General features: G+C 56.4%; 1 protein-coding gene across 1 annotated transcript in view; it reads left to right on the forward strand.

Moving 5' to 3' along the window:
* The window catches only part of GPR107 (G protein-coupled receptor 107), a 69,751-nt gene extending 43,203 nt beyond the window's left edge, over nt 1–26,548 (forward strand). Inside the window, exons 14-18 of the mRNA XM_049630215.1 lie at nt 181–224; nt 12,797–12,846; nt 14,443–14,526; nt 14,844–14,962; nt 21,364–26,548. Of these exons, the coding sequence (XP_049486172.1) occupies nt 181–224; nt 12,797–12,846; nt 14,443–14,526; nt 14,844–14,962; nt 21,364–21,460 (394 nt within the window). The 3' untranslated portion in view covers nt 21,461–26,548. The remainder of the gene's footprint in view (nt 1–180; nt 225–12,796; nt 12,847–14,442; nt 14,527–14,843; nt 14,963–21,363) is intronic.
* The last annotated feature ends 218 nt before the right edge of the window (nt 26,549–26,766 follow it).

Below are 26,766 nucleotides of genomic sequence, written 5' to 3' on the forward strand. Positions count from 1 at the left end.
ACGCGGCCAGGTGCCGGGTGTAGAGGTCACGTTGATTCGGGAGAGTGCTCCGAAACCATCTAGTCCAGCCCGTCAGCTTATGACTGAGGAATTCAGGGCCTTGAGTTACTAGTGTTGGAAACACAGAAGAGTGCAGATTGGTGTGAGCTAACCTTTTGTTCTCCAAATGTTCATTTTTAGGTCAATCAGGCATTTACAAGAAGCGTCAGCCACAGATGGAAAAGGCAAGTTTCCTTGTGCCCCTTTGTGCCGCTGGGCCTTCCCTGAAGCCCCTGCCCGGGCGCTCCCGGGAGGCGGAGGGGCCGCTGTCTCTTGGGGAGGAGTCTGGGGGAGCCCTGGGGGCTTTATGAGAGCAGCCGTTGGGGGGGGGGGGGGGGTTTGTGGGAGAGGCAGGTGGTGAACGTTGCGGAGGTCAGTTGTGTAAGGAGGCGTGGGGGCGATTGCCGCTTGCTGAGATGATTCATTGCGTTTCCGCGTGTGAACGTGGTTTTCACCTTCTCCGAACTGAGTCAGGAAGAGAAAATCTTGTCTGGGAAGGACCGGATAGCACTTCGCTGTGAGAACAGGAGGTATGATGGATTGGGGATGGCTCTGTGTAAAGCACCCCTTCCTGCTGATTTAACACGCTTTCAAAATAGACGTGTCGGTATTAATTTAAAAGGAGGCTGATGCCAGAGAGAAGCTCTGAAGCTCTCTGGCTTTTAAACGGCTGTGCCATCAGAGCCTTCTGTAGCTCCTCGCTTTTCCAACCGAGCCTCCAAAGAAAAGAAGCCACAAAGAAAATGTTTTGTGTGGTTCTGCGCGTATGTGAATAGTACCCGGCCACAGGCCGCTGTGGCATAAAGGGGGAACCTCAGGCCACGGGGACCACGGAGCAGTGCTTGCTCTGCTCTGAGCTGCCTCCGGGTCTGGGAAATCGTGTTCTTGAAGGCAGATCATTCCTTTGGTGGCGTCCGTAAAGTTTTGTCGCCGATCTGTGTTTCTTTTATTATAAAAATAACGTGGATGCATCTCAGGAAAATTGGAAATCGAGTGATAGGTACAAATCTTATTTCATACTTGCCATAAAATTAATACCGTGTTATTTTCTTTAAGTTGAACTAGACCCGATTTCAGGGCTTCACCCCCGGGTCCAGAGAGATCCCGGGTTCTTCTGTGGAGCACGGCCCCCAGGGCATCTGTGGCTCCTGCAGTTTGGGCCCACAGTGGTTGCTGGGGGGACCCCCGCCATCCGGCCCGCGTAGCGCTCTGGCTCTGGGCGGCCTGGCGTGTGGGGGTCCTGCCTCGGCTGGGAGCCCCGGTCAGTGCGGAGTCCAGCCTCCCCAGGCCCGCCCGGCCTCTCGGTGGGTGCAGGCTCCACTCGCAGAACATGCCAGCTCGTGTTTTCTTTCTAGGCCCGGGAAATAGCTCTGATTTTCTCCCCTGTTTTCTTCAGAGGAACTGGGTTCCCTTCTCCCTCTGGGACAGATTCTTGCTAGTGAGTTTCAGCTTGAACTTTGCCTAAATGTGTCGCTTTCAGCCTGACTGCAGCGCCTTGCCCTGAGCCAAGGAGCTCAGAGAGCGCTCTGCCTTCTTGGAGTGGGGGGAAGGGAAATTACAGAGAACAAAACACAAACTAGAATCTTCCTAAAGCGCCCGCCGTAGACGGAAAAACCCAAAGTAGAAAATGAAAACTCACCTTCTGGGAATAACTGTTGTTTGGGGATAGCCTTGTCTTTTTCTCCTTTTTCTGTGCCTGTCATAGCAAAAGGTGGCTTTGTTATTTTTTTTATAACAGCAAATTGGTCGTTCTCTTCTTTTTTTTTTTTTTAAATTTTTTTTTTTTTCAACGTTTTTTATTTATTTTTGGGACAGAGAGAGACAGAGCATGAACGGGGGAGGGGCAGAGAGAGAGGGAGACACAGAATCGGAAACAGGCTCCAGGCTCTGAGCCATCAGCCCAGAGCCCGACGCGGGGCTCGAACTCACGGACCGCGAGATCGTGACCTGGCTGAAGTCGGACGCTTAACCGACTGCGCCACCCAGGCGCCCCGGTCGTTCTCTTCTTTTTAACACATTGAGGGCACCTGGCTGGCTTGGTCTGTGGGGAAGCGACTCCTGATCCCAGGGTTGTGGGTTCGTACCCCACATCAGGTTGTGGGCAGTACTCAGAATTTTTTTTTTTTTTACACACTGAGATGAGACATTCTACTTTTTCATCTTGATGCATTTCAGTATTTCTGAATTTGTTTTTCTTACTCCTTGGCTGAAATATGTAAAAATTCCAAGGGTGATGTCTTTCGGTTGATGAGTTTTGTTAATACTTTTCTTCCTAGTCTCGCCTTTTCCCCTTGTGGGTTCCTCTGGCCCTTCCTCACCAGCTCCCTCCCCCCCCCCCCCCCCATCATCCTGCATCATCCTGATCCCTCCAACTGCCTCTCTGCCTTCTGCGCCCAGCTCTTACCCCCAGTTTGGGGGTAACCGTGGTAATGAATTGCGTCTGTGACTGTTTATTCCCCGAGCTCTTCATCAGGTATTTTGCCTGGGGTGGATAGCACAGCAGGTGACGCCCAAGATGGGGTTGGAATTGTCCCCAAGCAAGCATCTGTAGTAAAGGGAAACCATCGAACTGGAATGCTCTTGTCATCGCCTGGTTCACACGCAGTTTCTTGTTTTTTCCACCAGGTGACAGCATGGGACCTCTTCAGCAGAGAGCGGTCCCATGAGCACACCAGGGCTCTCCTTCTTGGGATGACAGACTGTTGAGAAAGCACCCATTTCTCATCAGCAAACATTACAAACCCTTTGAGGGGGGACAGAGTAGGTTAGATGGGGGGGTGCCTTGATCCGCGTTCTTTCCCGGAGTTGATCTGTAGGCGGTGGCTGCTTTTTGGCTGATCTGCAATTGTGTATTTCATTCAGTACTTTGAGAAATGGTTACACCTGTAACAGTTCTGGAGTCAGGGCCGCCACGTTCCCACGGTCAAGTCCCCCCTGCAGAGAACTCTCAGGAATAGCATCCCCCCCACCCCTCCCTGGCACGCCACCCAGGTGTGACTTCAGAGCAGGCCAGGTCAGAGCGGGGCAGAGGCTGGAGTGGGGACACGGGCCACCGCCCGACCGCAGCTTCCCGGGTGCTCTGAGTGACCCCCCGTGCTCCTCAGTCTGCCCTTCTGACATCTAGCCCGTCCCAGAGGCAGCTGGCAAAGTGAAGGCCATGGGCAGTAATGTCTCCTGCTAGATTTGGAAGCATTTTTGCTGGATGGAGGCTGAGGCTCCGGGTCCTGTTTATAGGCTCGTTAGGCCATTGACTCAGCACACAACCTTGACAGTGACTTGGGCGTAAGACTGTCCGAGTAGGTGCAGTTCGGGCCGACTTCGGCGGGGGGAGCGCTGCGTGTGGGCCGGTGGGTGGCTTTCGGAGTGCTTGTTTGGGTGGTGGTTACTTCTTCGTCTCTGGAGTCCTCCTGACTGAACCGGGGGGGAAGTGTTAAGGATGCAGTCGCCCGCTGGCCTTCAGCTGTGTCTTTGTCCCTCTGTCACACGCTGGTGCTTCTCTCCACTCCCGTGTCATTTAGAGCCACTGCCGCGCTGCTGCGCTCCCCGAGAGGAAGCTTAATTGAGTCGCACGCAGACGCCCGAGCTCGGGTTCTACTGTGTTCTGCCTGCCAACATTGACTGGCTGTCACTGCCCTTGAGCCTGGACCTGCTTCCTTCTTTCTCCAGCGTCCTTCCCTTAGGGGACTGGCCTGGGGGTAGACGTTGTTCACTGAATTAACAGTCTCTGCTGCTACTGCTCTTATCCGCATCCCCCCCCCCCCCCCACCCCAGGTTTCTAAGGAAGATTCAGAGGAAGGGTTCTGAGGCCTCTGGGCTTTTATGTGAGCTTCAGAGGCCTTTAAACAAATGGTGATGGGCTAGCTGTAGGGCTTGTAGAGGAATGGCTTCATCCTGAGCTGCTGCCATGTTCGCGAAGTTGCTGTGGCCGTGGGAAGTGTTTTTCAGGGCAGCCGTCCTCAAGAGGGCCCTCAGGGTCAAAACAGTTTTCATCACCGGACGCGGTCATCCTTTTGTGCTGTTGATGTTTGCACTTGATGGTACAGGAGGGACGGTGGGTGAGACAGCTGGTGCCTTAGCGCGACTCAAGGCGGTAGCACAGGACTGTGTTAGTGGCCGTTGCTCTCGGCATCAGTGCTGCTCGCAGGGGGTGGGAGAGGCTCGTTCCACTTAAGAGCGGCCTCGATGAAATAGTAAAAACGACTGGTGTTATTAAACCTCAACCCTTAGGGACGCCTTGGTTCAGTCGGTTGAGCATCCAACTCTTGATTTTGGCTCAGGTCATGATCCCAGGGTCATGGGATCAAGACCCACATTGGGCTCCACAGGAGTGCGGAGCCTGCTTAAGAGAGGTTCTCTCCCTGCGGCGCCTGGGTGGCTCAGTCGGTGAAGCGGCCGACTTCGGCTCAGGTCACCATCTCGCGGTCCGTGAGTTCGAGCCCCGCGTCGGGCTCTGTGCTGACAACTTGGAGCCTGGAGCCTGCTTCGGATTCTGTGTCTCCCTCTCTCTCCGACCCTCCCCCGTTCGTGCTCTGTCTCTTTCTGTCTCAAAAATAAATGTTAAAAAAAATTCTTTTTTAAAAAAAGAAGCTACTACTTGTCAAGTTTTCATGTGGAATCCAAGACTATTCACAGTTATCTGGAAAGGCCCGCGTCTGCACAAGGCCGTATTTTCTTCACACCCTTCAACCAAAACAGCTCTTGGACAGCACATCGACGGCAGAAGCAAATACCAGAGTCCAGCTGTGTTCCATTAAGCCAGACCCTAAAGAGATTTACAAAAACAGAACACGGTTCCACTCTCCTCGTAAATTGTTTTTGAGTGAGTTATTTTTTATTAAAAAGATATTTAACATGAACATGTAGTGAATTCCTTCTTTCAATTTTGCATCGATTATGAAATACTTCGAAATTTGTTTCATTTTCTAATTTGGTGAATAATGACAGACGTTACCAAAAACAAACGTTCTTTGAGGTCCTCGATAATTTTTAAAAGCGTGAAGGAACCCTGAGGTCAAAAGTTTGAGAACCGTGTGTTAGAGATGAGGCTTGTTGAATCTCTCGTCACGACAGTCACGACCGAAAAGTCTGCCTGGTTCTTTTTTCCTGTGCCTACAGAGTTCATTTCAGGCTTGGCCAGATTCTTCGTTCTGGGCCTCTCGTGCCAAAAAAAAAAAAAAAAAAGTTTTGTTGGGTGTGTTCATGTAAACAGACCTAATGAAAAACCCATTGATGAGAAAGGAAGAAGAATTCCCCTCGCCTGTTTTTGTAAATAAAGTTTTATTGGAATGCCCCGTGCCCACTTGTGGAAGCATCGCCCGTGGCCGCTCCCTGTGCTTCACTGGCAGGGTTGAGTGGTTGGGGCAGAGATCATCTGGCCCACGAGGGTGCTCTCCAGCCCTCTGCAGGAAAAGTTGGCCATCTCCTGGCTGTTGTGGACATTGAAGAGACACCATTTTTAAAAATCCTAGGTGTAATACGATGACGTTGATACACTGACTGCTCACTCTTTACTGGGTGCTGTGAGAGCTATAGAGCTCGCAGAGGTCTAAGAAATTACTGTTTTTAAGTATTTACCGAACTCCGTCTTTGTGTCCAGAACGGTGTTCTTTGTTGCTTGGGGCAGTAGCTTTTGCGTCATTATCCACTGTGATCTTTTACCTTATTACTCTGATGGGAATCTGTGCTTTTCTTTAACAAGATGGCTTTTAACATCAGTCACTCTCAGTTCACCAGCAGGGCTTTGGGTTAGACGTTTCGGCCTGGGCTGATGTTTACGAGCACTGTCTTCCCTGACTGCTTTGACCCGGTTCCTGGTTATAACTTCAGGTGCGTCCGATCTTTATTTACATTTTCCAAGCAGAAACCAAGGTGCCCTGCGGCCCACTGATGCTGCAGGCAGTGAGGATTACTATTAGGTTAGACCTGGGGACCCTAGGTCAGAAGCCCTAGGCTGAGGAAGGAGGTCGGGAGAAAGGGGAACTTCCCAGCTGCCCTGTGATCTCCCTTCCCCAGCATGCGGGGATGGCTCTAGGACCGGGTGCAGCCTGGGAAGGAAGGAGCTCCCCTGGAATTACACTGTGCTGTTGTCTGCACTGCTGTTGAGGACAGCATGGGGATTACCCCCCCTCCGGAGCACTCTTTCAAGATGATAAGAGTGGAGAGGCAGAAAAAATGAGACGCCCGAAGTTTCATCCTTCCCTTTGTCCCTGGGTATGTAGCTAGAGCGTAAGCTCGTAATCGTCTCCTGTCCCTGAAGCTGCAGCAAGAGTGTACCGTAAGCAAGTCGTCTGCTCCAGGAAGGCGCCTTGCTGGCAGGCGGAGAACGCTCTCTCTCTGGCTGGTGTGGTGCAGGGGCTTAGAGAGCTCATGCATCTCAGGAGTGAAATAAAATCAGATAAAAACAGAGAGGGAGGCAAGCCGTAAGAGACTCTTGACTATAGAGAACAAACGGGGGGTTGCCGGAGGGAAGGTGCATAGGGGGGATGGGCTAAATGGGTGATGGGGATTAAGGAGGCTACTTGTTGGGATGGATGAGCGCTGGGTGGTATATGTAAGTGATGAATCACTAAATTCTACTCCAGAAACCAAAAAGAGAAGGAGAGGGGGAGGGAGAGAGGGAGGGAAGCTTGTGCATCTCTTAGGGCACAAGGTAGGGTGGCATTCTGTCCTGCACTCAGGGCCACCTTAGGTCACGTATGTGTGTGGCCAGCCATCTAATTGGCATGTTTTTCACGGGGCATTTGTGAGTGCGTCACAGGAGGGGGTGTGTGGTCGCCAGAAACTTGGTGAGATTTTGTGCCTGTGTGCATTTACCCGGGCAGAGGGTTCATGGCCTTCAGCAAATTCTCAAAGCTGTCTGTGACCCTAGAAAGGCTAAAACCACACCTAAATAGACTATTATGAAGAAATAGAGAGAAAAAGGATCTGATTAGACTGGCTTAATGCAATGATTTTTCATTTCTTTTAATCACCAGATTCCCTCTCTTCATTACTTTCCCCTCGCAGATCACCCCAGATCACCCCTTTAATGTCATCAACATCACAGCTTCAGCTCAACATTTCAAAAGAATCCCTTTGTCACCACCCCGAGTTAGTAGAGTCTATAACCAAAAGCAATGAGGCCTCTATACGCCCCGGCCTGAGAAATAGCCACATCGTGGACACATGCCGTTTTTTAAAATTAAGCCTTTAAAACATTCGGCACCTTGCTGTCTGGGGAGGCCCTTGGCCGCCCAGCAGGCCTGGTTTGCGATCTCAGTTGGTGTGCCCTCCCTGCTTCTGGACGTGGTTCTCCTGCCTCGTGGCCTTGGCTTGCATTTGACCTCCGTGAGTCCTGAGACAGCAGTGGAAACCACGTCTTCCTGGCTGATGACTGCAGTATTTAGGGAGACCCGGGTCCCTGAGGGAGAAGGTGTTGTCTGCTGTTGACCAGGCTGTGGCATAAAGCCTGTGACCAAGCAGTGGGACGTCCCACTGTGACCAAGCAGTGGGACGTCGGGCCTTCTTCCTCGCCCAGCTCATTGCCGGCCGCGAGTCTGTGCCGTGGGCAGCTGGGGACAGCCGGGGGCAGCGGTGTGCTCCTTGGCCGGGCCCAGCCTCAGCCGTGACGTCAGACTAGCGAGGCTCCCGGTATCGCGCAGGCTGCAGGCTGGCCGAGAGACGGGAGGGGAGTCAGATCAGCGCGGGTCTTCAGCACCCCACCCCCCGCCCCCACAGGGCCTCTGATGTGGTTCTAGAGCCCACGGGCAACAGCAGAGGCTCAGCAGGTGGGACAGCAGAAATCTTAAGAGTTGTTAGCCTTCCCCTAGAGCGCCGTGGTGGTCGGCCAGTCCGTTGGGCCGTTTCTGCTTCTTTCTTTTTGCTGTTGCCGTACGATAACGTTTGCTTCCAGTAGGACGCAGAGCCCTTAACCGTGCAGTCTGGTGAGCTTTGCCCACTCCTGGATCACGGTTTTAAATGCATATTGGAAGCATGTCCTGTACCACTTGTCACGTGACCCTCAACAGTTTGAAAATCAGGGTGTCCTTGTCTGCAGCGTTCTTGTCTTATCACGGCCGTCCCCATACTTGCTCCCGATACCGTCTGAGACGGATTCGTGGGATCTCCTCTTAGGGCAGGCCACGGGGCGCCTGGGGAGCCGCTCTCTCCCCCAGACGGATGCTTTCAGACCAGTGTGGGCCCGGCTCAACGTGCAGCCTGGCTTTCGGGCCTGGGAGCGACCACGAAGATGGGGGCCGCTGCTGTGCCCTCCCCTGCAGAGGGACTTGGGCTCGGAGCTGAGGCAGACTGTGGAAATGCTGAGCTCGAGGGTGAGTCAGAGCGACGCCGACACCATCCAGGCTTCGCCATCATCCTTATTTCTTTAATTTTTATGTTCAACTCAGAATCCCCCCCCCCCCCCACCCCGAAGCACGCCAGGGAGGAAGCAGGAGAAAAGGGCGTGGGGCAGGCGGGGATGGTTTTAAGCCTCACGGCTCTCCTTATACCCAGGGAAGGGTCGTTTGGGAAATTTTTCACCCTTTAAGAGACTGTCATGGGCCTTTGCGTCTGTGTGTCTCATAAATCCTCTGGCATTAAGTTCTCGAGATGGACTGCTGCGGTTCCTGAGCATTGCCGGGCATTTTGAGCCGTGGGCTGCCAGGGGATCCCAAAGCTGTGAATTGCCTTTCTCTCGGTGCAGAGCGTGGGCACGGAGAGCACGGTCCCTCGAGAAAGGTAGACTGGGTTGGGAGTCCTGGCCTCTTCACCTACGAGCTGGGTGACCTCGGTAATTTGCTGGACTTCTCCAGGCCCCGAGGCTTTTCCTCTGTGAGGCAGTGGTAACGGCAGCTCTTCCTTCGTGGAGGCCGTCGTGAGGTTTGCACCCGGCGAAGCGTGAGAGGTGCCTGGTGTGTCTGTGATTCCCTCTCGGTCGATGGTGACGACCAGTGTTACGGTTCCACGACCCCCCAGGGGAGTCCCCTGGGAAGGAAGGGGACCGTCTGTCTCCTTGCCGGCCTCTTAGTTCCTCTTGGGTGTACAGAGGCAAAGTAAGAGTCTAGGGAAGGGACAGCACCTCCTCGAGCCGGGCACATTTGCTCTCGTTCCTGGTCACAGAGGTGGCTGCCTTGGTGAGCGTTTCAGACAGCTGGGTGCTTCCTGTCTCCTGGCACCTGTTCCAGTCTCATCAGTAGAAAGTAGTTGCCAGCATCGGGTCCCTGGTCCTCCGTCCCCGGGAGGTCCTTCGGAGTCCTTCCGGCCGAGCCCTGTTCCGTAATAGGGGCGGCCGGGCCTGGGCACCAGGAGAAGCCCTCAGGGTGATTCCGATGCTCGCCCCGGCGAGAACCCCTGCCACGAAGACCTCCTCCTGCCCGTGAGCAGACTGGGGCCCGGGAATGGAGGGACGGGCCACGGAGGTGCAGGGGCCGGAACACAGGGCCCTGGACTCCCGTCCGAGGCTTTTTTCCTCCCGCCAGGCTCGCTCTCTGACCGTCTCTGCCGTTTGTCGCGGTGGGGCCGGAAATGGCCAGCCCGGGCTTGAGGAGCCCCAACTCCCGGGGAGCCCGGCCTGCTGCGGCCGCTGAGCGGTAGGCTCAGCAGCCTGCTCCACTCCAGGGGACAGCTCGTTTGGAGCAGAGCAGGAGGCGACTTGGGAGTCGGGGCTGTGACCTGTGCCTCTCTGCTCGTTGCGCAATTGCTGGTGAGGTTTCGCCATCCGGGGCCGGCCCCTCCCCGTTCGGTCCACTTGTACCCACCGGAGCCCGGGCTCCTGGCAGCCGCCGCAACCCCGCCGATGGCCCGCTTGGTATCGGGTCGATACTCCGTCATCCTAATCCTGGGACCTCAGACATTGAGTGCTTGCCGGCTGCTCTTTGCTTTCCGACGGCTGCCTCGTCAGTTCTGCCGACAACCCTAGGAGTAGGTGTGGTTATCCCCGTTTTACAGACGAGGAAACTGAGGCCTGGCAGCTCTTTTCAGCCCATGGGTCCTGCCCCCGTGCTGTGATGAAGCCACCTTTTTGCGCCAAAAGGAAAAAAAGAAGGGCAAAAAGAAATGGAGGCCCAGAGAGGCTAGGAGGCTCATCTGAGGTCACACAGCCAGGACGCAGCACAGTTGGGATTTGAACCCAGACGTTCAGAGCTGCACTGCCCTCGCTTCTGTCTCCCTGCCTTCGCCGCCTCGGCTGTGACTAGAGCACGCACGGGGGGGCCGGCAGACTTGTCACCAAATGTCTCCCGTGTGACTGGAAGTGGTGTCCCTCATGACCGGTGGGTTTTGCAAACAGCCTCGAGCTTCGCTTTCTGTGGCTGCATTCCCTATCGCCGCTTGTCCCCAGGTCTGTTTGTCCGTCCTAGCGAGTGTCCTGCTGTGGGACAGTGCCTGGGCACGGGCTCATCTCTGAAGCACCTCGTGGCCTGCCTCGGCCCAGGGTGTCTTAGGCGGCAGGGGGGACGTTAGAGCGGCGTCTTCCGTGCCCTTCTCACACGAGGGTCCTCGCCCTGCAGCGTCCTTCCCCCTGTGCTGCCTCTCACCCGACCCCAGACTCTTCACCCTGCTGGGAGGGAGGGGTCGTCAGACTTCCCTTGTCCCTTCCAGGCGGGATCTGCCTCCCCCCTCTCAGGGAGACCTCCACCAACTCGAGGATTTGGGCCTCAGTTGGGCTCTCTTTCTTGGTTCTTAACATCCTTTCTCCAGAGAAGTTGTTCTCGAATGTGGATGTGACCAAGGCAGCCGCTGCTCCAGACCCTTCAGGGGCTCCCCGAGGCCCTCGCCACCGCCAGGGAGGAGAGCCGGTGGTGTCTCTTTTCGGCTCTCCCCACGGCCCGGCCCCCGGCCCCCAGCCTCTCCACAGTGCGGCCTGCTTCCTCCTCCCCGCTTGGTGCTCTCCCCCCTGAGCCGTCGTATCTGTTCTTCCCGAGCACTCATCCCGCTGGCTTCTCCGCTCTTGCTCCCTCCCAAGCCCCGCTCAGACCTCTGCTGCGACACCAGCTCCTGTGGGAACCCTCTCTCTCGCCCTCGTGCCCCTGGTCTAAGTTGGGAGCCCTTCCTTGGGCGGGGCCTCCACAGCCATGGCCTGTCGTGGCCCCTTGGAATCTAGGACTCAAATCTTGATGCTTCTGTCCATCTGGCTGACGGTTCTTGCCGAAGTGAAGGCAGGAGTTTCATTTGCAGGATTTCTTTCAGCCAAGGCAATTCGCAAGACACTTTGCAAGCGTTCTTACTTAAGTGGTCTCCTTGTTAATACTGTCCTTTCTCAGTGATTCCCAAGGAGAATTGAGCGTTCATATTCCAGAACTAGTTGGCTGGTTTGGGAGGGCGGCCATCCCCTTGCCCACGTGAAAAAGAAATACAGAAGCAATCCTCATTCACACAGACGTGCGAGGCTTTAAATTCGTGGTGGTTTAGCCTTCTGACACTTCTCAGTCCTAACGCTTGGTCCTCAGCGAAACTCTGCCAGCCTCTAGCCGGGCAGGGGCACCTGCTTGCGTCACAGGCTCGCATCACACTCGCTGCCCTCGACGCGCCTCGCATCGAGTGTGGAGCTCCTCTGTGCTGCGAGAGGCTCGGGGCCTCTCTTTCCCTGAGGGACAGCAGCCGCCCTGGGGACAAAGGCCACAGCCGCCCCGACTCGGCCTGGCCCAGAGACAGAGTGAATGGCAGAGTGGGTAAGATTTGATTTTAAAAACAAGACTGCCAGATAGGTTGCTAGATAAGAAAGCTTTTGCTGATCAGCCTGCTTTAATGTAGCTTCTTTAAAGGTTGAGTGCGTACGTGAGTCCGTTCCAGCTCGAGACGTGGATGTCATGGCCGCTCAAATCTAACGTGGGGTTAGATTTTCTGTAAAGATTTTCTGATGCTCCCTCCCGTGAGGGAGGCATTCGGTTCCTCCCAGGAGGTTCTCGCAGATACTGTTCGTTGGTAATCGTGTTGAAGGTTAGGATTCCAGGGATTTCTGTTGGAACCCTAAGCTTGACTGCCCCCCACTAATCATGAGCCAGAGGAGGGGGGAGGGGAAGGGGAGCCTCCTCCACCCACGGTGCCATTGTTAAACGGAACCAGTAATTGAATGCTATTAAGCCAAATTAATTTGCCTCCTGCAGGAAGGTCTATGATGAATGAAAGGCTTGCTAATCAGGGAGGGAGCCAGGCTGCCCTCTGCGGTCATCAATATTTCATGGCCGTGGGCGGTGGCAGGAAGTTAGCTGTCCTGGCTCCCTGACCTTGAGCGATCCAAAGGTAGGACACGGCCAGCAGGGTTGTATTTAAAGGGCTTGTTACAAGTGAAATTTGCAAGATGCGCCCGTGGGTTCATGGAATTTATACCCTCAGCTAGTGGGAGGTGCGGGGACCCACCCGAGACAGGCCCTGGTCCCTAGTGGGGAGTGCAGCCATGTCGACCACGGTGGCAGAGCTGAAATGTTTAGCAACGGCTTTGGGGGGTAGGGGCCGATCTGTAGTGTCTGCCGATTTCTGTGGTGTCCGCACACCCCCAGCATGGCAAGTTCAAAGCTGCTGAACCCAGACTGGGGAGATGTACACCAGCAGACTGCCGGAGCTGGGGACCCCAGCCTGCTGCTCCCACAACTCCCTGATCCTCCCTGGGGACCGGGGGGAGAGCCTCCCAGGCTGTTGCGGCTGCAGAAATGTAGATGTGCCCCCGGCAGCACTCACCTGCATTGGATTTGGCCTCTTGACAGAGGGCACTTAAATGTCATTTGCTTTGAAAGATGAGAAAAGAAGTTAACGTGCCTTTCATTTTGTTCTTTCTTCTCCCTAGCTGCTATTAACTTAGCAAAGCTGAAACTTTTCAGACACTATTACGTCTTGGTGAGTAAAAAAAAAAAAAAAAAATCCTAGATCTGTAAATAAGCCCAGGACAAGGAGTAGAGCAAACAGACTTCCCAAGAATTGGCTAAAGCCCAAGAAGTGCTACCTGGAGCTGTGTGGGTTTCATTTTATCCGACCGAACTGTGTCTTTTGAGAAGAGAAATTGAACAGCTGAGTCACTTCTTTTTAAATGTTAGTTTTCGGGGCGCCTGGGTGGCTCAGTCGGTTGGGCGACTGACTTCGGCTCAGGTCATGATCTCGCAGTTTGTGAGTTCGAGCCCCGCATCGGGCTCTGTGCTGACGGCTCAGAGCCTGGAGCCTACTTCGGATTCTGTCTCCCCCCTCTCTCTAACCCTCCCCTGCTCACGCTCTGTGTCTCTCTGTCTCTCAATAATAAATAAACATTAAAAAAAAAATTAAAAAAAAATAAATGTTAGTTTTAAATTTGGCTTTAAATACTCAGAGAAGTAACACATGCTTGATGTTTTCCTACAATGCAGGGACTATAGAGACAGAGCAAAAGCCCTTTCTGACCCTGACCTTCTCTCCCTCCCCTCCCCTCCCCGTAGGTCATGACTGGTCCCAGTTTGGTGGTCATTTCTCTAGCTGCTCTTCAGGCATATTCCATACACGGCCGTCCTTTAGCTTGCTCGTTTTATCCGTTTACAAAAACGAGATCACGCCTAAAATCTGGACGTGAGAAGTCCCTGTGAGCGGACGCCACAGGCGGGAGTTGCTGTAACTTCTTAGGGTAACAATTTCTTGGAATATACGAGGCGTAAGCTCGCCCGGTGTTCGCTTCCTGACTCGGAAAAGAAAGTTTCTGAGTCGTCTTCCACCTGTGGTTGGACCTTTCCTTCCCTGCAAGCGCAGCCACCCCGGGCGAGGTCCCAGTGGCCATCTCGGTGAATCCTTGCCTCGCTCTCCATCACTAGAGTACTTGGTGTTACTCAGTGTCGTTGGTACTTCCTCTCCGCGTGGGCCTCAGGCGCTCACAGCGTCTGCTCAGGAGGCTAAAGCAGCGTTGCCATTACTCCTCAAAAACATTCCTCAGAGCCTGGGAATAAAAAAAAAAACCTTCGGGGATGGAGATCAATGGGGTGTGTGTGTAGAAAAGGCGAGGGAAGGGTGACTGGGGAGTTCAGAGCAGCCACACCAAATGTTTTGTCCCCCCAGCGTTGGGTGGGCACCTGGCGATGAGAAGCCGTCTCTGCCCACGTGTTTCTTGGTTTTGGTTTTGGTTGTTTTTTTTTTTAATGTTCATTGATTTATTGTGAGAGCGAGTGAGCGGAGGAGGGGCCCAGAGAGGGGGAGACAGAGGATCCCGAGCAGGCTTTCTGCTGCCGGGGCAGAGCCCGATACCGGACTCAGTCTCACGAGCCGTGAGATCGTGTCCCGAGCCGAAATCAAGAGTCGGACGCTTAAGCGACTGAGCCACCCAGGCGCCCCTCTGCCACGTTTATTAATTGGCCTCAAACGGTTGTGCTCGGGTAATTCTGTTTCTCCTCTGTGGTTCCTTGGCGAAAGCCAGTTGCTGGAAGAAGTGCCGTGATTTCTGTGTTGATTTGATTGCTTATTTCTTTTTTCTCCTCCTAGATCGTATGTTACATATACTTCACCAGGATCATTGCGTTTCTCCTCAAACTGGCCGTTCCGTTCCAGTGGAAGTGGCTGTACCAGGTGGGTGCACGACACGGTGACGTGGAGACTTCCTAGAGCCACTCGGTGCCAAAGGGCGCTGTAGGAAGCGCAGGGATGTGAGGGGCTCTGAAAAGATACCTGTGACGACAGGTTGAAGCAGGGCGTCGTACGCGCCCTCTCGGGGCAGCGTGCTCCTAGCTGGGGCGCGGCACACCTTCCGGGGAGACCCTGCCCTGGCGTTTGAGCGGCCGGCGAGCCGGGGGTCGTGGGGGGGCTGGGCTGGTTCGTTTTTAGTTCCACGGCCTTCCGAAGAGCAGCGTGCTGATCCCTTTGTGGGGGTGGGTTTTGATTTGCAGCTCCTGGACGAGATGGCCACGCTGGTGTTCTTTGTCCTAACGGGATGTAAATTCCGTCCGGCCTCAGACAACCCCTACCTGCAGCTCTCTCAGGAGGACGACCTGGAAATGGAATCAGTGTAAGACATCTCCTTTCTCGCGCCTCCTCCTTTGCCCGGGGACCCGACGTAGCGCAGAGCAGTGCGGTGTGACCTGGGGCAGCTTCTCCGTGCGTCGTGTTGCCCCAGAGACGGTGCCTCTGTATTTAGCAGAAGGACGTGGACGCCTAAGCCCCGGGCTCTCCCACTCCTTGCTTGTTGACCGACGAGCTGTGATGGGCCAGGTCCCTTGAGGTGTTTGATGATTAGCCTGAGGCCGAGTTTCAGGGGTGCTCCCTCCAGCCAGACAGGTGGCCTTTCGACTTGTCCCGGTTCAAAGGCTGAGCCTCTGCCCGTGCTGGGCCCTGCTGGGCCGTCAGGCAACGTAGGACCGCTGTGTGTGCTCAGCCCCCCTGCGGGAACAGTGACCGGAAGGCAGATCGCAGACGGGCCCCAGACAACAGCTCTCTGTGGAAGAAGAAATACCTTTTTACAGATAGCAGAGGGGAAAACGGTAGGACCTTCGGACGTTCTAGGAAGAGCAGAATCTGAGCAAATAACTTGGTCGAAGGGGCCCAGATGAAAGTCCCGTGAGCGGCTGCGTGACCAGCAGGCCGTGCTGGATTCATCCGTTCCCCTCACGGCAGGGCTTCCCTGGGGGCCACAGCTAGAAGCTGAATGGCTGGGTCATTTGATGTCCCCCATATCCTTTCCATCAGCCATTGCATCGGAAGCAAGGATGCACCGTGAAGGTATTTTTGTCTCGTGGCAAAAAATAAATTTTGAGAGAGAGAGAGAGAAACCGCACATGCAAGCAAGGGAGGGACAAAGTGAGAGGGAGACACAGAATCGGAAGCGGGCTCCGGGCTCCGAGCCGTCAGCACAGAGCCCGACGCGGGGCCCGAACCCACGAACCGCGAGACCATGACCTGAGCCGAAGTCGGACGTTTAACCGACCGAGCCACCCAGGTGCCCCACATGGTGGACGTTTTTTTAATTTTTTTTTTTTTTTTTTAATGTTTTATTTATTTTTGAGACAGAGAGAGACCGGGCATGAACGGGGGAGGGTCAGAGAGAGAGGGAGACACAGAATCGGAAGCAGGCTCCAGGCTCTGAGCAGTCAGCCCAGAGCCCGACGTGGGGCTCGAACTCACGGACCGCGAGATCGTGACCTGAGCCGAAGTCGGCTGCTTAACCGATTCAGCCACCCAGGCGCCCCACATGGCGGACGTTTTTTTAATTTTGTTTTAGGTTTTGTTCCTCTGTGGCAACACGTGATGGCGGTGGTGACCGTTTTGGCAGAGGGGTCTGTGTGTGTTCAAGTCGGGGCAGGGTAGTGGGGACAGGGGGCACGAGTCAGGTGGAGCCTGGAGAGGGTGTGGCCTTTATCCTGGCGGCTTTGGGAAAGTCGGGATGTCGAGGGTTGTCCGTTGGTTGCCTCAGCTGCCGCTGGCGTTCTGAGGGAGGACCACCCTGATGGCGCCGTCGTCTGTGGCCGGCCAAGCGTGAGCCGTCCTGTCGTCGTGAAGGGGGCTGCTCTTCGGTGGCCGAAAAGCCAAGTATGTACCAGCCAGAGAGTCAGACCACAGAGGGAGGTTTCGTTCAGGGTGGTGCCCCTGGAAAGGAAGTCGGGGAGCCGAGTGAGGCCAAGTGCCTTTAAGTCAGCGGAGAAATTGTCCTGGGGCTTCCCTTTGGCTGAGGGAAAGTTCTGCCGGAGAGAAAGCCCCGTGGGCTTAACACGATGTGACAGAGCGGAACGGGCCCGAGGTGGAGGGACGCTGCCGTGACAGCCTGCCGTCCGCACTCACCCGCAGCTGGGTGTGAGGGCCGATGGCAGCTTCTCGGGGACACCACCGCGCCCCAGGCTGCCCGCTCCCTCTTCTGCTTGGAGCTGCTGTTCTGAACGGCACCTCTTGAGTCTTCCAGAAACAACCGAAGCCAGAGGCGAGCAGAGCCACTGTGTTTTCTAGAAGGTCGGGAGCTCTCTGCCATCCCCCTCGGAGGGTGTTTCCTCAAGAAAGGAGCTTGCTCTGATCCTCACCACAGAACAGATATCGCTTCCTCTTGGTGGGAGGGACTACTCCCTAGGCCTCACACACCCGAAACCAATCCTCCTGACGAGTCTTCCCCCCTGGTGGCACACGAACTCTGCCCTGGGCCACTCACCGACCTTATTGACTTGCGATTCCGGGTAGTTTCTTTTCTTCCTGTTTTCGCTTCCTTTCTCTGAAGTGCGGTACGTCTGGGAGGTGAGTCTTGACGGTTGAGCCCAGGACAGGCCGTGCTCCTCCCGGGGTCGAGTGCTCCCACCCTTCCTCCGGCTCAGGCCTCGTCCGGCTTCTCCCGCTGAGCCTGCAGAGTGAGGGTGCAGTGAGAAGTAGCCGACTTTCTGTCTCTTTCTCCTTTTACTTCTGTGCACAGCTCTCACTGGGCTAACCAGAGCCTTGCCCATTTTGATAAGAGAATTTATCCTAAAAAACTCAGGTTAGAAAGAATGGCGTGCGTGCGGTTTTCGGCGTTCAGACTTGGCCACAGCCCCCTGTGCTTTGCATGTCCTTGAAGATCTGAATTATTTTCTGCTGTCTTGAGAAGTCAGAACGGAAGAAACATTTGGTGTGGGTTCCAGGGCCGGGAAGCTGCCTCTCTGGGGTTCCCGTTGCAGAATGCTGGCCTCAGGGTTGCGGCCAACCTTTTCCCACTCAAGCGGGTATGTAACAAAAGTGGAAATGGGAATTCGAGACTAGTAGAATTGTTTCTCGACCAGTCCTCCCCACGTTTCGAGTCCAGAAAAGAATTTTCAGTTGGGTTGTACTTTACAGTTGGGTTCCAGAAACGGATGTGTCCAGGGGCCACTTAGGCCCAGGATGGCGGTCTGGTGCAGCAGAAGGGGCAGCCGGTGCCCGGGGCTCCCTCTTTTATCTTGCTTGTGTCCAGTAGGCCTGTTCCGCTGCGAACGCAGATAGGGTTCTGCTAGGAAAGGAGATGTAGAAGGGAAGTGGGAGGCGGCCGTGGGACCATCTGCTGTCTCCAGCTCTGTTACACTCCCCTGCTCCTTCTCTCAGGCACATCCCTGCCCCACTTTCCTCTCTGTCCTCCACGCCTCTCCCGATCCCGCAGGGAGCACATCAGCTGGGCTCCACACCTGCCACCGTCACTCGGGCCTTGAGGCCGGTGGCCTCCCCGAGTCAGGAGTGGCCACTTGGGCTCGAGGACGTGCTTCCCCGAGCAGGCACCGGAGGCCACGACAGCTCCGGGTGGCTCCGTCAGCCCCGCAGGCGGTTTGGAGCCCTGCCCCCAGGGAGCTCCCGGTGTCCCTCGGGAACGGTGTGCCGGGGCGCAGACCGCACCGCCACAGGGGGGTGCGCCCGGAGCCCAGAGCAAGGGCGACGAGGAGCTAGTGAGGCAGAGAAAGAGCGAGCAGAGGTGAGAAGGACAGAGCCCGCCCTCTCCCGACCTCACTGTCCCCGTTTGGGAAGTGAAAGGTTACGGCCGCGCGGCGGCCCCGGAGGCTGAGCCTGCCTTCCCAGGGCTGCCGTTGGGGCTGGAAGTCACTGCGGCCCGTTGCCTGACCTGAGCTCGGAGGGGCCTCTCCTCGCCGTGCACCGCGTCGCCGAGCTCTGCCGGCTGTGCTGCGGGTGCTGCTCCGGGGGCCGGTCACCTGGTGGCTTTTCTGCCGTCGTCCCCCCCTTCGGCATTTGCGTTCAAAGTGGGACCCGCAGGGAGGTGCCCGCGGAGCCCCGAGGTGGCCGGAGCCTCACCTCCCGTCCCTGCGTGCGGGGCTTTCGGGCGCCTCCTTTCTCCTGCCGCAGCGTCTGAGCCCCAGTCGGCGGGGGCCGGCCAGTCTCGCCTGCCGCACCTGGGCACCAGATGTCCTTCTTGCTTCCCAGCGGTTTGCTGTGCGACAGGACACGGAGGCCCGCCGGCGTCACTGCCATCCGCTGTCTTGACCTGCTTCCGCCCGCCTCCCGTCACCTGCTCTCGTTCCCCCTGTGCCGGCGCACACCCCGATTCCTCCGGCCTTGGGGCCTTTGCCCTCTTCTCGGCGGGTGGGCGCACCCGAGCCCAGGGTCGCCTCGGCCGTCTCCCCACTGACCACTCCCCAGTCCCCGGCCCCGGCCACGTGCCTCTGGCCGTCTGCCCCCCATCACCCAGGCTTGCGCCCCCTGCATCCCTTAAGGGCCTCAGCGGCACAGCCGGCCACCCGGTCACCACCGGCAGAATATGGCGGTTGACCTCAGCACCTACCTCTTCTCAGCCCACCTGGAGTGAGTGGCCACTTCTCGGGGACCCCATGTCGTGTCTCCTCCCCCCGCCCCCGCTTACCCCAGCGGCCCCGCCTTCCTCCGGCCCGCACGACAGAGCAAGGGTTTTCTCGGCTGGTTCACCAGCCAGAAAGCTGCATCTGATGAGGGAAAGACAGGGGGCAGGTGTGTGTCCCAGGCCGCAGCCCGAGCCCCACTCGGGTCCCGCGAACGGGCTGCGCTCCCTCTGCAGCCAGGGCCGTAGCCCCACAGCCCCACGTAGCTGCTGTCACCTCGAGCAGCTCTGGGAGACACGAGGCTGCGTTTCTCGTCAGAGACCTCCGGCGTTTGGAAAGGCTGTGCTGGGTGTGGAAAGCCTCTGGTTCCCCTGGGCCTGCAGCCACTCCCCCCGTCCGTCCCAACCAGAGACAGCCGGTCCCTTGAGGAGCAGCCGTGCGTGCGCGCGCCTGTCGCCGGGGAGAGCGGTGCCCTGCCTCCCCGGCCGACGGGAAGTGACGCTGGGTCACGTGGCCAAGTGAGCCGGTTTCCTTTGTCCGGGGGCCGCATGTACACTCACTGACAGCCTCCGCGGGAACCCCCCGGTTCCCCCGAGGTCTGCGTCTTGGCGGCCCGCCTTGTCCTGACTTTGCCAGAAGTACAGCCAACCCGTGAGTCTGAAGGACTCTTGTCTGAGAAAAGTCCCAACTCTGGAGACGACTGGATGGCTTTGAGGCTCGGTCACAGCAGCAACATGGTGGCAGGAATGAAGGGTGGAAAAGGGTGGAAATTTTCCCTTCCCCCGTAAAATCATTTATTTGCCTTTAGCTCCAGCTGGACCGACTCTAGATATGCCACGTGTAGGGCCACCGAGTTACCATTTGTAGGTGAGAGGATTTGCTGGCTGGTGGAGGGGGGTGGGGACGAGAGTCCTTGGACAGACTGAGTTGCCCGAATTTATTTTACTCACTGGGAAATTCTCGTTGGTCTGGGCACATAGGTGCCTCGTTGTTTTCTAGAGTTCCCCTAGTTTCTTTAGCTTCCAGAGGTTTCCTATGTGCTCCTTGCCCCCCACACGTAGCCTCCTGGGTTACCAGCATCCCCCTCTGGAGCGGTAGGTACGTTTGTGATAGTCGATGAACTTCAGCCTGACGCGTGTCGTCGTCACCCAGAGTCTGTCACTTACCTCAGGGTTCTCTCCTGGTGGTGTGCGTCCCGTGGGTTTGGACAAACGTGTCATGCCATGTATCGGTCTGACGGACTTCGAGTGGTTTCACTGCCCCGTGACCCCTCTGAGCTGTGCCTGCCACGTGGAGCCGTGTCTCTGCGTGATGTCTCCTGCTCCGAAGCCGCCCGGTCCCTTCCTGGGTCCAGAGAGCATCAGAACCTGTCCAGCTCACAGACTGTGAGGCGGGGGGTTTTCCTGTCATTGACCCCACCCTCTCGAGAGATGCCGTGACCCACTCCCTGGAAAGGGCCGCTGTGCTTGGCTCGTCACGCTCCCGAAGCTGATGTTCTTGCGTGTCTGACCTATGCATTCGGCACAGGGCTCCGTGGCGCCTGCTCGCCTCTAGGCACCGGCAGAGATGAGGCCCCTGTCCTGGGGTCACAGCGGGGAAGCAGAGCCACGTGCTTGTTGATAGCCGCGCAGCCTGGCCCCCCAGGTTTGTAGGCAGCCGCCGGTTCCCCATCTCTGACGGCCAAAGAACCTTTGGGCCAGAAGGTTCCTCTGCACCCGTGGCTGTGTCTCATGACTCAGAAAGGATCCGCGTGGCCGGTTGTTACGAGTGACGACACCTGATGAGCTCTGTGTTCGCAGAGTTCTGATACAGACGTTGCTCTCGTCATCCGTGTAGATCTGCAACATAAAAACTCGTGGAGGCCGCGACAGGGAGAGAGGAGGAGAGAGGCCGTCACTGACCGTAGTAATAACAGCTGGTGTGCATTGATTGGGTGCTTTGGACAATCTCGTCTTTCTCTGATGACGGTTCTGAGAAGCGTGAGTCATTTCTTATACTTGAGAACAGGGAGGTCAGATGACTTGGCAGCGGTCACACAGCCAGCCCGGAGCGGGGTCAGGACCCAAACCCAGCCCGGTCTGTTTCTAGAGCCGACACACGTAAACCACCCGGCTGTGCTGTGGTGACGATGGCCTTTTGCTCCAAGACTGAGATTTTCCCAATTTTTTTTGTTCTCCTCATTCAGAGTGACGACGTCAGGGGTGATGGAGAATATGAAGAAAGTCAAGAAGGTGACCAATGGCTCGGTGGAGACCCCAGGCGACTGGGAAGGCACCGCGTGATGCAGCAGCCTGGCGGCGGGGACTGTCGAAGAGAACCTTTAATTTATTAATCGTCCTAGTGGTGACCCGGGGCGGTCGGCACCTCCGACGGTGACACCACAGAGCACGTGGCCGGGAGCAAAGCGCCACGGAAACCTAACTTTTTACTCTCTTCTATGGAAACTGGACCTGTGGCTGGTTATAGGCAGCTAGAAATCTCCTTCAGGTGGGAATGGTTGGGGGGGGGGGGCAGTGTAGCCAGGAGGAGGATAAAAGGAAGACTCTGTTTTTAATTTATATTTCTTTCTTTTTTTCACCGGGAACTCTCCGGAAATAGGTAGTCACGCCCCAGGTGTGTCACGGCAGAGACCTTGGGGGAGGGGGCAGGGGGGCGGCGGTGCGAGGCCCGAGCTGGTCACGGCTCGGGAGCAGGGTCGCAGGAGCTGAGCACGGGCTGAGGATACAGGGACAGAGAAGGGAAAGAGAACGTATCGTCGCAGTTTTGGGGGACAAAAAGGAATGAAGTTTAGGTTATTTTAGAAAGCAAAGCCCAAGCCCAATTTAGTGATATGGAGCCTGCCCCAGGATTCCTGGCCCTGAGTGTCGCCCCAGACCTTGATCCCAGATTCTGAAAGTGACCAGAAACCAGCAGGTCTAGAGGCCCGGTGGTCGTCTTCCCAAAGGGGCTCTGTCGTCTGAGGGCTGAGTGTCACTGTTAGAGTCACGGCTCTGGGACCGTGGTGGGAAGTGCTTTTCTTGATTGAAGGGTATTTAGTGTTGTCTGACGGGTGGGCAGAAATGTATTTTTCGGCTCAAGAAGCAGCATCCAGTAGGGTTTCCTCAAACAGCTGGCTCCTCTGACCACCCAGAGCAGGGCCACCTCGCTTCCCTCTGTGCTTGTGTTCGCGTCTGTCTCGTGTCATCAGAACCCGGGGAGAAATGGGGAGGAATCTTCCTTAAGGAGCAGCTGGGGGCAGAAAACGTAGTGTTTGAGCAAGTACTTAAGTACCACTAAGTCGTCCTCATTAAAAAGCTTTTGCTATAAAGCGGGTAGGCTTTCCAACAGGAACGGAACAGACTCGTGCCTGTATCCCCGGAGCGTGCATGCGAAGAGAGCAGGTGTGGTTGAGCAGAGCTTTACCCTCAGGGACTGGCGATGGCGACGGCGACGGCGAGTTCTTCCTCAGACCCCTCAGAGGGCCCCTCCCAACTCCCAGAGCCTAGAGATGGACACAGGTAGCCGCTTCCCGGGGGGACCGGTGGTGCAGCTGGTAGCGAAGTCATTTGGATAACGGGACAGGCTCGGAACGTCCGCTGTGACGCAGGGAAGGAGGGCTTGGCAATGATTTCCCAACGTGGTTTTGGTCGCACGGGCCTGGGGCAGGAGGCTGAAACGCGGCCTCGTCGGGAATGCTCCCGGGGTACCGGGACCCCTTGCCTGCCTGGGCCTCTCGGGGGTGGACAGCGGCCGTCTGCCGGGGTGGTTTTCTCACCCCTGGCTTGGGGGAGTCCATCAGAAGCCGCAGGACTTGGGGGTGGCACTCAGGACCCCAGGCTTGGGCACCTGAGCAGAGTCCTCAGAAAGCGGTCGTTTTCCATCTCCTGGGCCGCTTTCTCCCCCGGATGAAGGGGCAGGAGAGTTTTCACGTGCTCACCTTAGTCCCCTCTGTGGTCTGTGAGGCTCTTCCTGCTCGAAGTTCTGTCGTGGCCAGGCCTGTGGTGCAAGGAGGCTCCTTCCCGGGCCGCTGCCGCTGCTGACCCTGCCACAGATTATAGGGAAGGGGCCATGTGTCTCCCCACCTTCAGGAGTGAAGAAATCTGCCCGAAGTATTTACTTAAGGGACCTTTTCTCTTTTGCTTCCTTCCTCCCTCCCTCCCTCCCTGCCTGCCTCCTTTTCTTTCTGTCTCTGTAGTCAGGTTGGGGCTACAGGACAGAAGAAGCAAGTTGCAGGGAGGACGGGAACATTAAGACTTTGCTTTCGTGGCATAAACACGGTTCCAGTGCTTCTGAAATGTGTCTTGTGCTGTGGCCCAAACCCCCGTAGGCGCTTCCCTCTGAGGGACGCGTCCGCTGTTTGTCCTGCGAGCAGATGTTCTGGAGCGGGCCGTCGTAGACTTCTTGGCAGGACCCAAAAGTGCAATGAAAGCTTCCCCCTGGAAGGGTCCCCGTGGAAGCGAAGCAATGAGGGAGCGAGGGAGGAGGAGAGCGGCCGTGGGCACCGCCGACCTGACGGCCGTCCCGGAGCCGGCCGTGGCGCCCGCCTCCCTCTGGCAGAGCCCGAGCCTCAGCCACCACGGCGGGGCGTGAGCCAGCGCGTTGGGCTTGTCTGTGCGACACGTGGGCCTCTCGGCTCGTGCACACCGCAGCTGAGTGGCCGCACGTGACCACCTGACCCCTCCGGAACCGGAAGGTGCAGGCGAGATAAGGCAGTGATTTAGGAACAAAGGCTGACAAGTGGGTCGTCTGCCCGCAGCCCATGTTGTAACTGGCAGGTATGAAGTGAGGCCAGGGATCAAGAAGAATCAGAACCCTCCTGCCCAAGATGGGGAAAACCGGTTCTCCCGCATTTTTACAAGTCATTTGTGCTCTCCATCCTGTTCTGTAAAAATATCCTCTCTTTGTCCGTCACGGAGTAGCTGTAGCTGTGGCCGGCGTTCAGCTCTGCCCCCGAGGGAAGGGCACCGACCGATGGGTTCCAAGCCAGGCAGGTGCGCCGGCCCCTCCAGCAGCCCAGTATTCTCGGCTACGCGGGCTCCCTGGGACGCGGGGCTGCAGCGGTTAAGCCCTTCGGTATTCCAGGGATCGGGCCCGAGGGACTGGGTGCACGTCGTGGAGTGATCGGCAGTATTTATAGCTTTGTTGTGTGCTCCCGCTGCCCGTTTCTGCCCACGCGTGCTACCCGTGCTTCCTTTGAGAGCTCTGCTGTGGACGGGAAGTGCGGCCGGCCGCGAAAGTTCAGGAAGGAAGGGGGTCTGTTTTCCTCCAATGAGATGGGTGCGTTTTGCTAGAAAGCTGCTACTTCGACGATAAGAACAGTCCTCAATCTCTTAGTCCTGGCTCTTAACGGTGGCCGGGGACTCCACCAGCCTCCTTGTCGGTTCCTTGCTGCTTTAAAATTTCAGTAGCAGCGCACTTGAACCTGCCGAATGCAACTCGGGTGAATCGGAGGCCCGTTCTCCCCTTAGGAGGTGCTTCCTCTAGTGTAAAAAATGGTTTCTCAGGTCATAGCCTGAGTCCGTTCCGTTTTCTTCCAAGAAACCACTTTGGAGTAAACTATCCAGGTTTGGTTTGCTTTCGCCCGGACACAGCCGGCCGGCCAGCCCCAGCGGCGCGGTCTCGTCGTAAGTCTGCTCCGGGCGCCTGTCGAGGCGAGATTTCTGCGCCTGCCTTACGATCTCATCGGGATATCTGCTCTGTCCTGTTCCACAGCTGCCCTCCTTCCTCCCCCTCCGCCTCCCCCTCCTCCCCCTCCCCCTCCTCCCCCTCCTCCCCCTCCTCCCCACACCTCTCTTCCTCCCCCCTCAGCCCACGGCTATCAATCCCACGGAGGCTCCGTCTGGGAATACGGGCCGAAGGCTTTGGTGCATTGCAGCATTTGCTCCCAGTAGCTGTGTGAAGGATGTACTTCCTGAGCTAAGGAGAATTTTGTCCAGAGCGTGGGTACCATGCTGTGTTTTATGCTCTGGACCCCTGCGCTCAAATGTATGCTTATTTAATGCTGAAGAGTCTGTTACCAGGAGCCAGTCCTTACGGACCAAGAAGAGCGTGAAAGATGCCTGTTTGAACTGCGAGTGGCGTTCTGGCCGTCTCCCACATCCTGTGGCATCTTCTCCGAGGAAGGTCCCTAGCACGTTCGGCGGTCCGATGACGTGGTTGGTCCTGCTCCGTAGCGCCCGTGGAACAGCGGAACCGGTTATGGCTCATGCTCACAAGGCGCCGAATTTCACGGGAGGCAGACCCCAGCCCCCTCCTCGGCCCATTCCCACACTCCATGCTCCCTGCTTTGCCTCCCCCTGACCCGCCCCGGCCTTCTCACAGACTGAGGGTGTGCTGAGTGCACGGCGCCCCTGGCCTCCTGCCTGTTCCTCCTGTTCAGGATTCCGTAAACGAGTAGCTTCCGCACGAAAGACGTTAGGCTTTGACTTGCTCCTTCTTGGTCTGTCGGGAAGGTATTCATCTGGACCATACCGTATGTTCCAAAAGATCGCTCTTTACTCCAGGTTTCTCCAGGGTGTCTTGGGCTGGAGGTCTTTAAAAGAGACCCGCCTGAGTTGATGCTAATACTTGGCACGCCTGGAGTGTGGTTCCTGATTGGCGTACTGACCACTCCAGGGTCCGCAGGGCCCTTCTCTTATAGCCTGGCGTTGCAGCTGTGCCGCGCTGTAGGGTTTGTGCTTGCAAAATGCTTCTCGGTGGTTCTCTGCTAGGGTATGGGACATTACATCCCCTGAGGCACCGTGTGAGGGAAGCAGGCTGGCAGAGAGAGACCAGGCGTTCTGGGAGCAGGGATCTGGTCGGGCTGCACCAGGGACTGTTGGAATTCTGGGGGCAGGAAGTCTGCAGGCAGGCCACCTGGGAAGGAGGAGTGCTGGACAAAGTCAGCAAGGGTCAAAGCGAGACAGAAAAGCTAACTCACTTCCAAAACAGTAAGCGGATTTCGAGGCAAGCCTTGAGGTTTTGCGGTGGACAGCCAAGTCAGACGGGCGGGGGGCGGGGCAGAGAGTCAACCTTCTTAGCATTTAAGACACTTAATACAAAAGGATCCCCAAATCTCGTCCACGTGGGGGCGGTTCTTGACGCCCTAAGCAGCTTTTGCCCACCGTAATTTGGATTTGCCTGGTCACGTGACCTCCAAAGAAGTCAGACACATCCAGTCCAGAAGTAAGTTTCATTTGGGGGACAAAATGTCTGTAAATATCATTTGCTTTTCAGGTTAGATTGGGATGCAGGAGTTTGCAGTATTTTTTTTTTTTTTTTTTAACACTGCTGATCACGGAAAAGTATTTATGTAAACACGTAACGGGTGGGGCTTCCAATCAGGGTGACGTCTGGGACGGATTCTCTTGCTGTGATGCAAACATAGTACAATAAAGATTCTCTGACGGAAAGGTACGTTTGTAATCCTGGAGGGAGTCGCTGACTCCTGGCTGCTGTCTCTCTTCCTCCCCCTCCCTCTCATCATCATTTTTTGGGATTCTTGTTCATTAAATTAGTTAACTGCCTCCCACCTGCTCGCACCGCCAACAGTGACTCCTACCAAGAGAAGTTCCATGCGCCTCAGCAGACCCCGCGGCTGCGGTGAGACGCAGACGTGTGACTGCAACCC

Source organism: Panthera uncia, chromosome D4 (genome assembly GCF_023721935.1).
Source record: "Panthera uncia isolate 11264 chromosome D4, Puncia_PCG_1.0, whole genome shotgun sequence".
Lineage (NCBI taxonomy): Eukaryota > Metazoa > Chordata > Mammalia > Carnivora > Felidae > Panthera > Panthera uncia.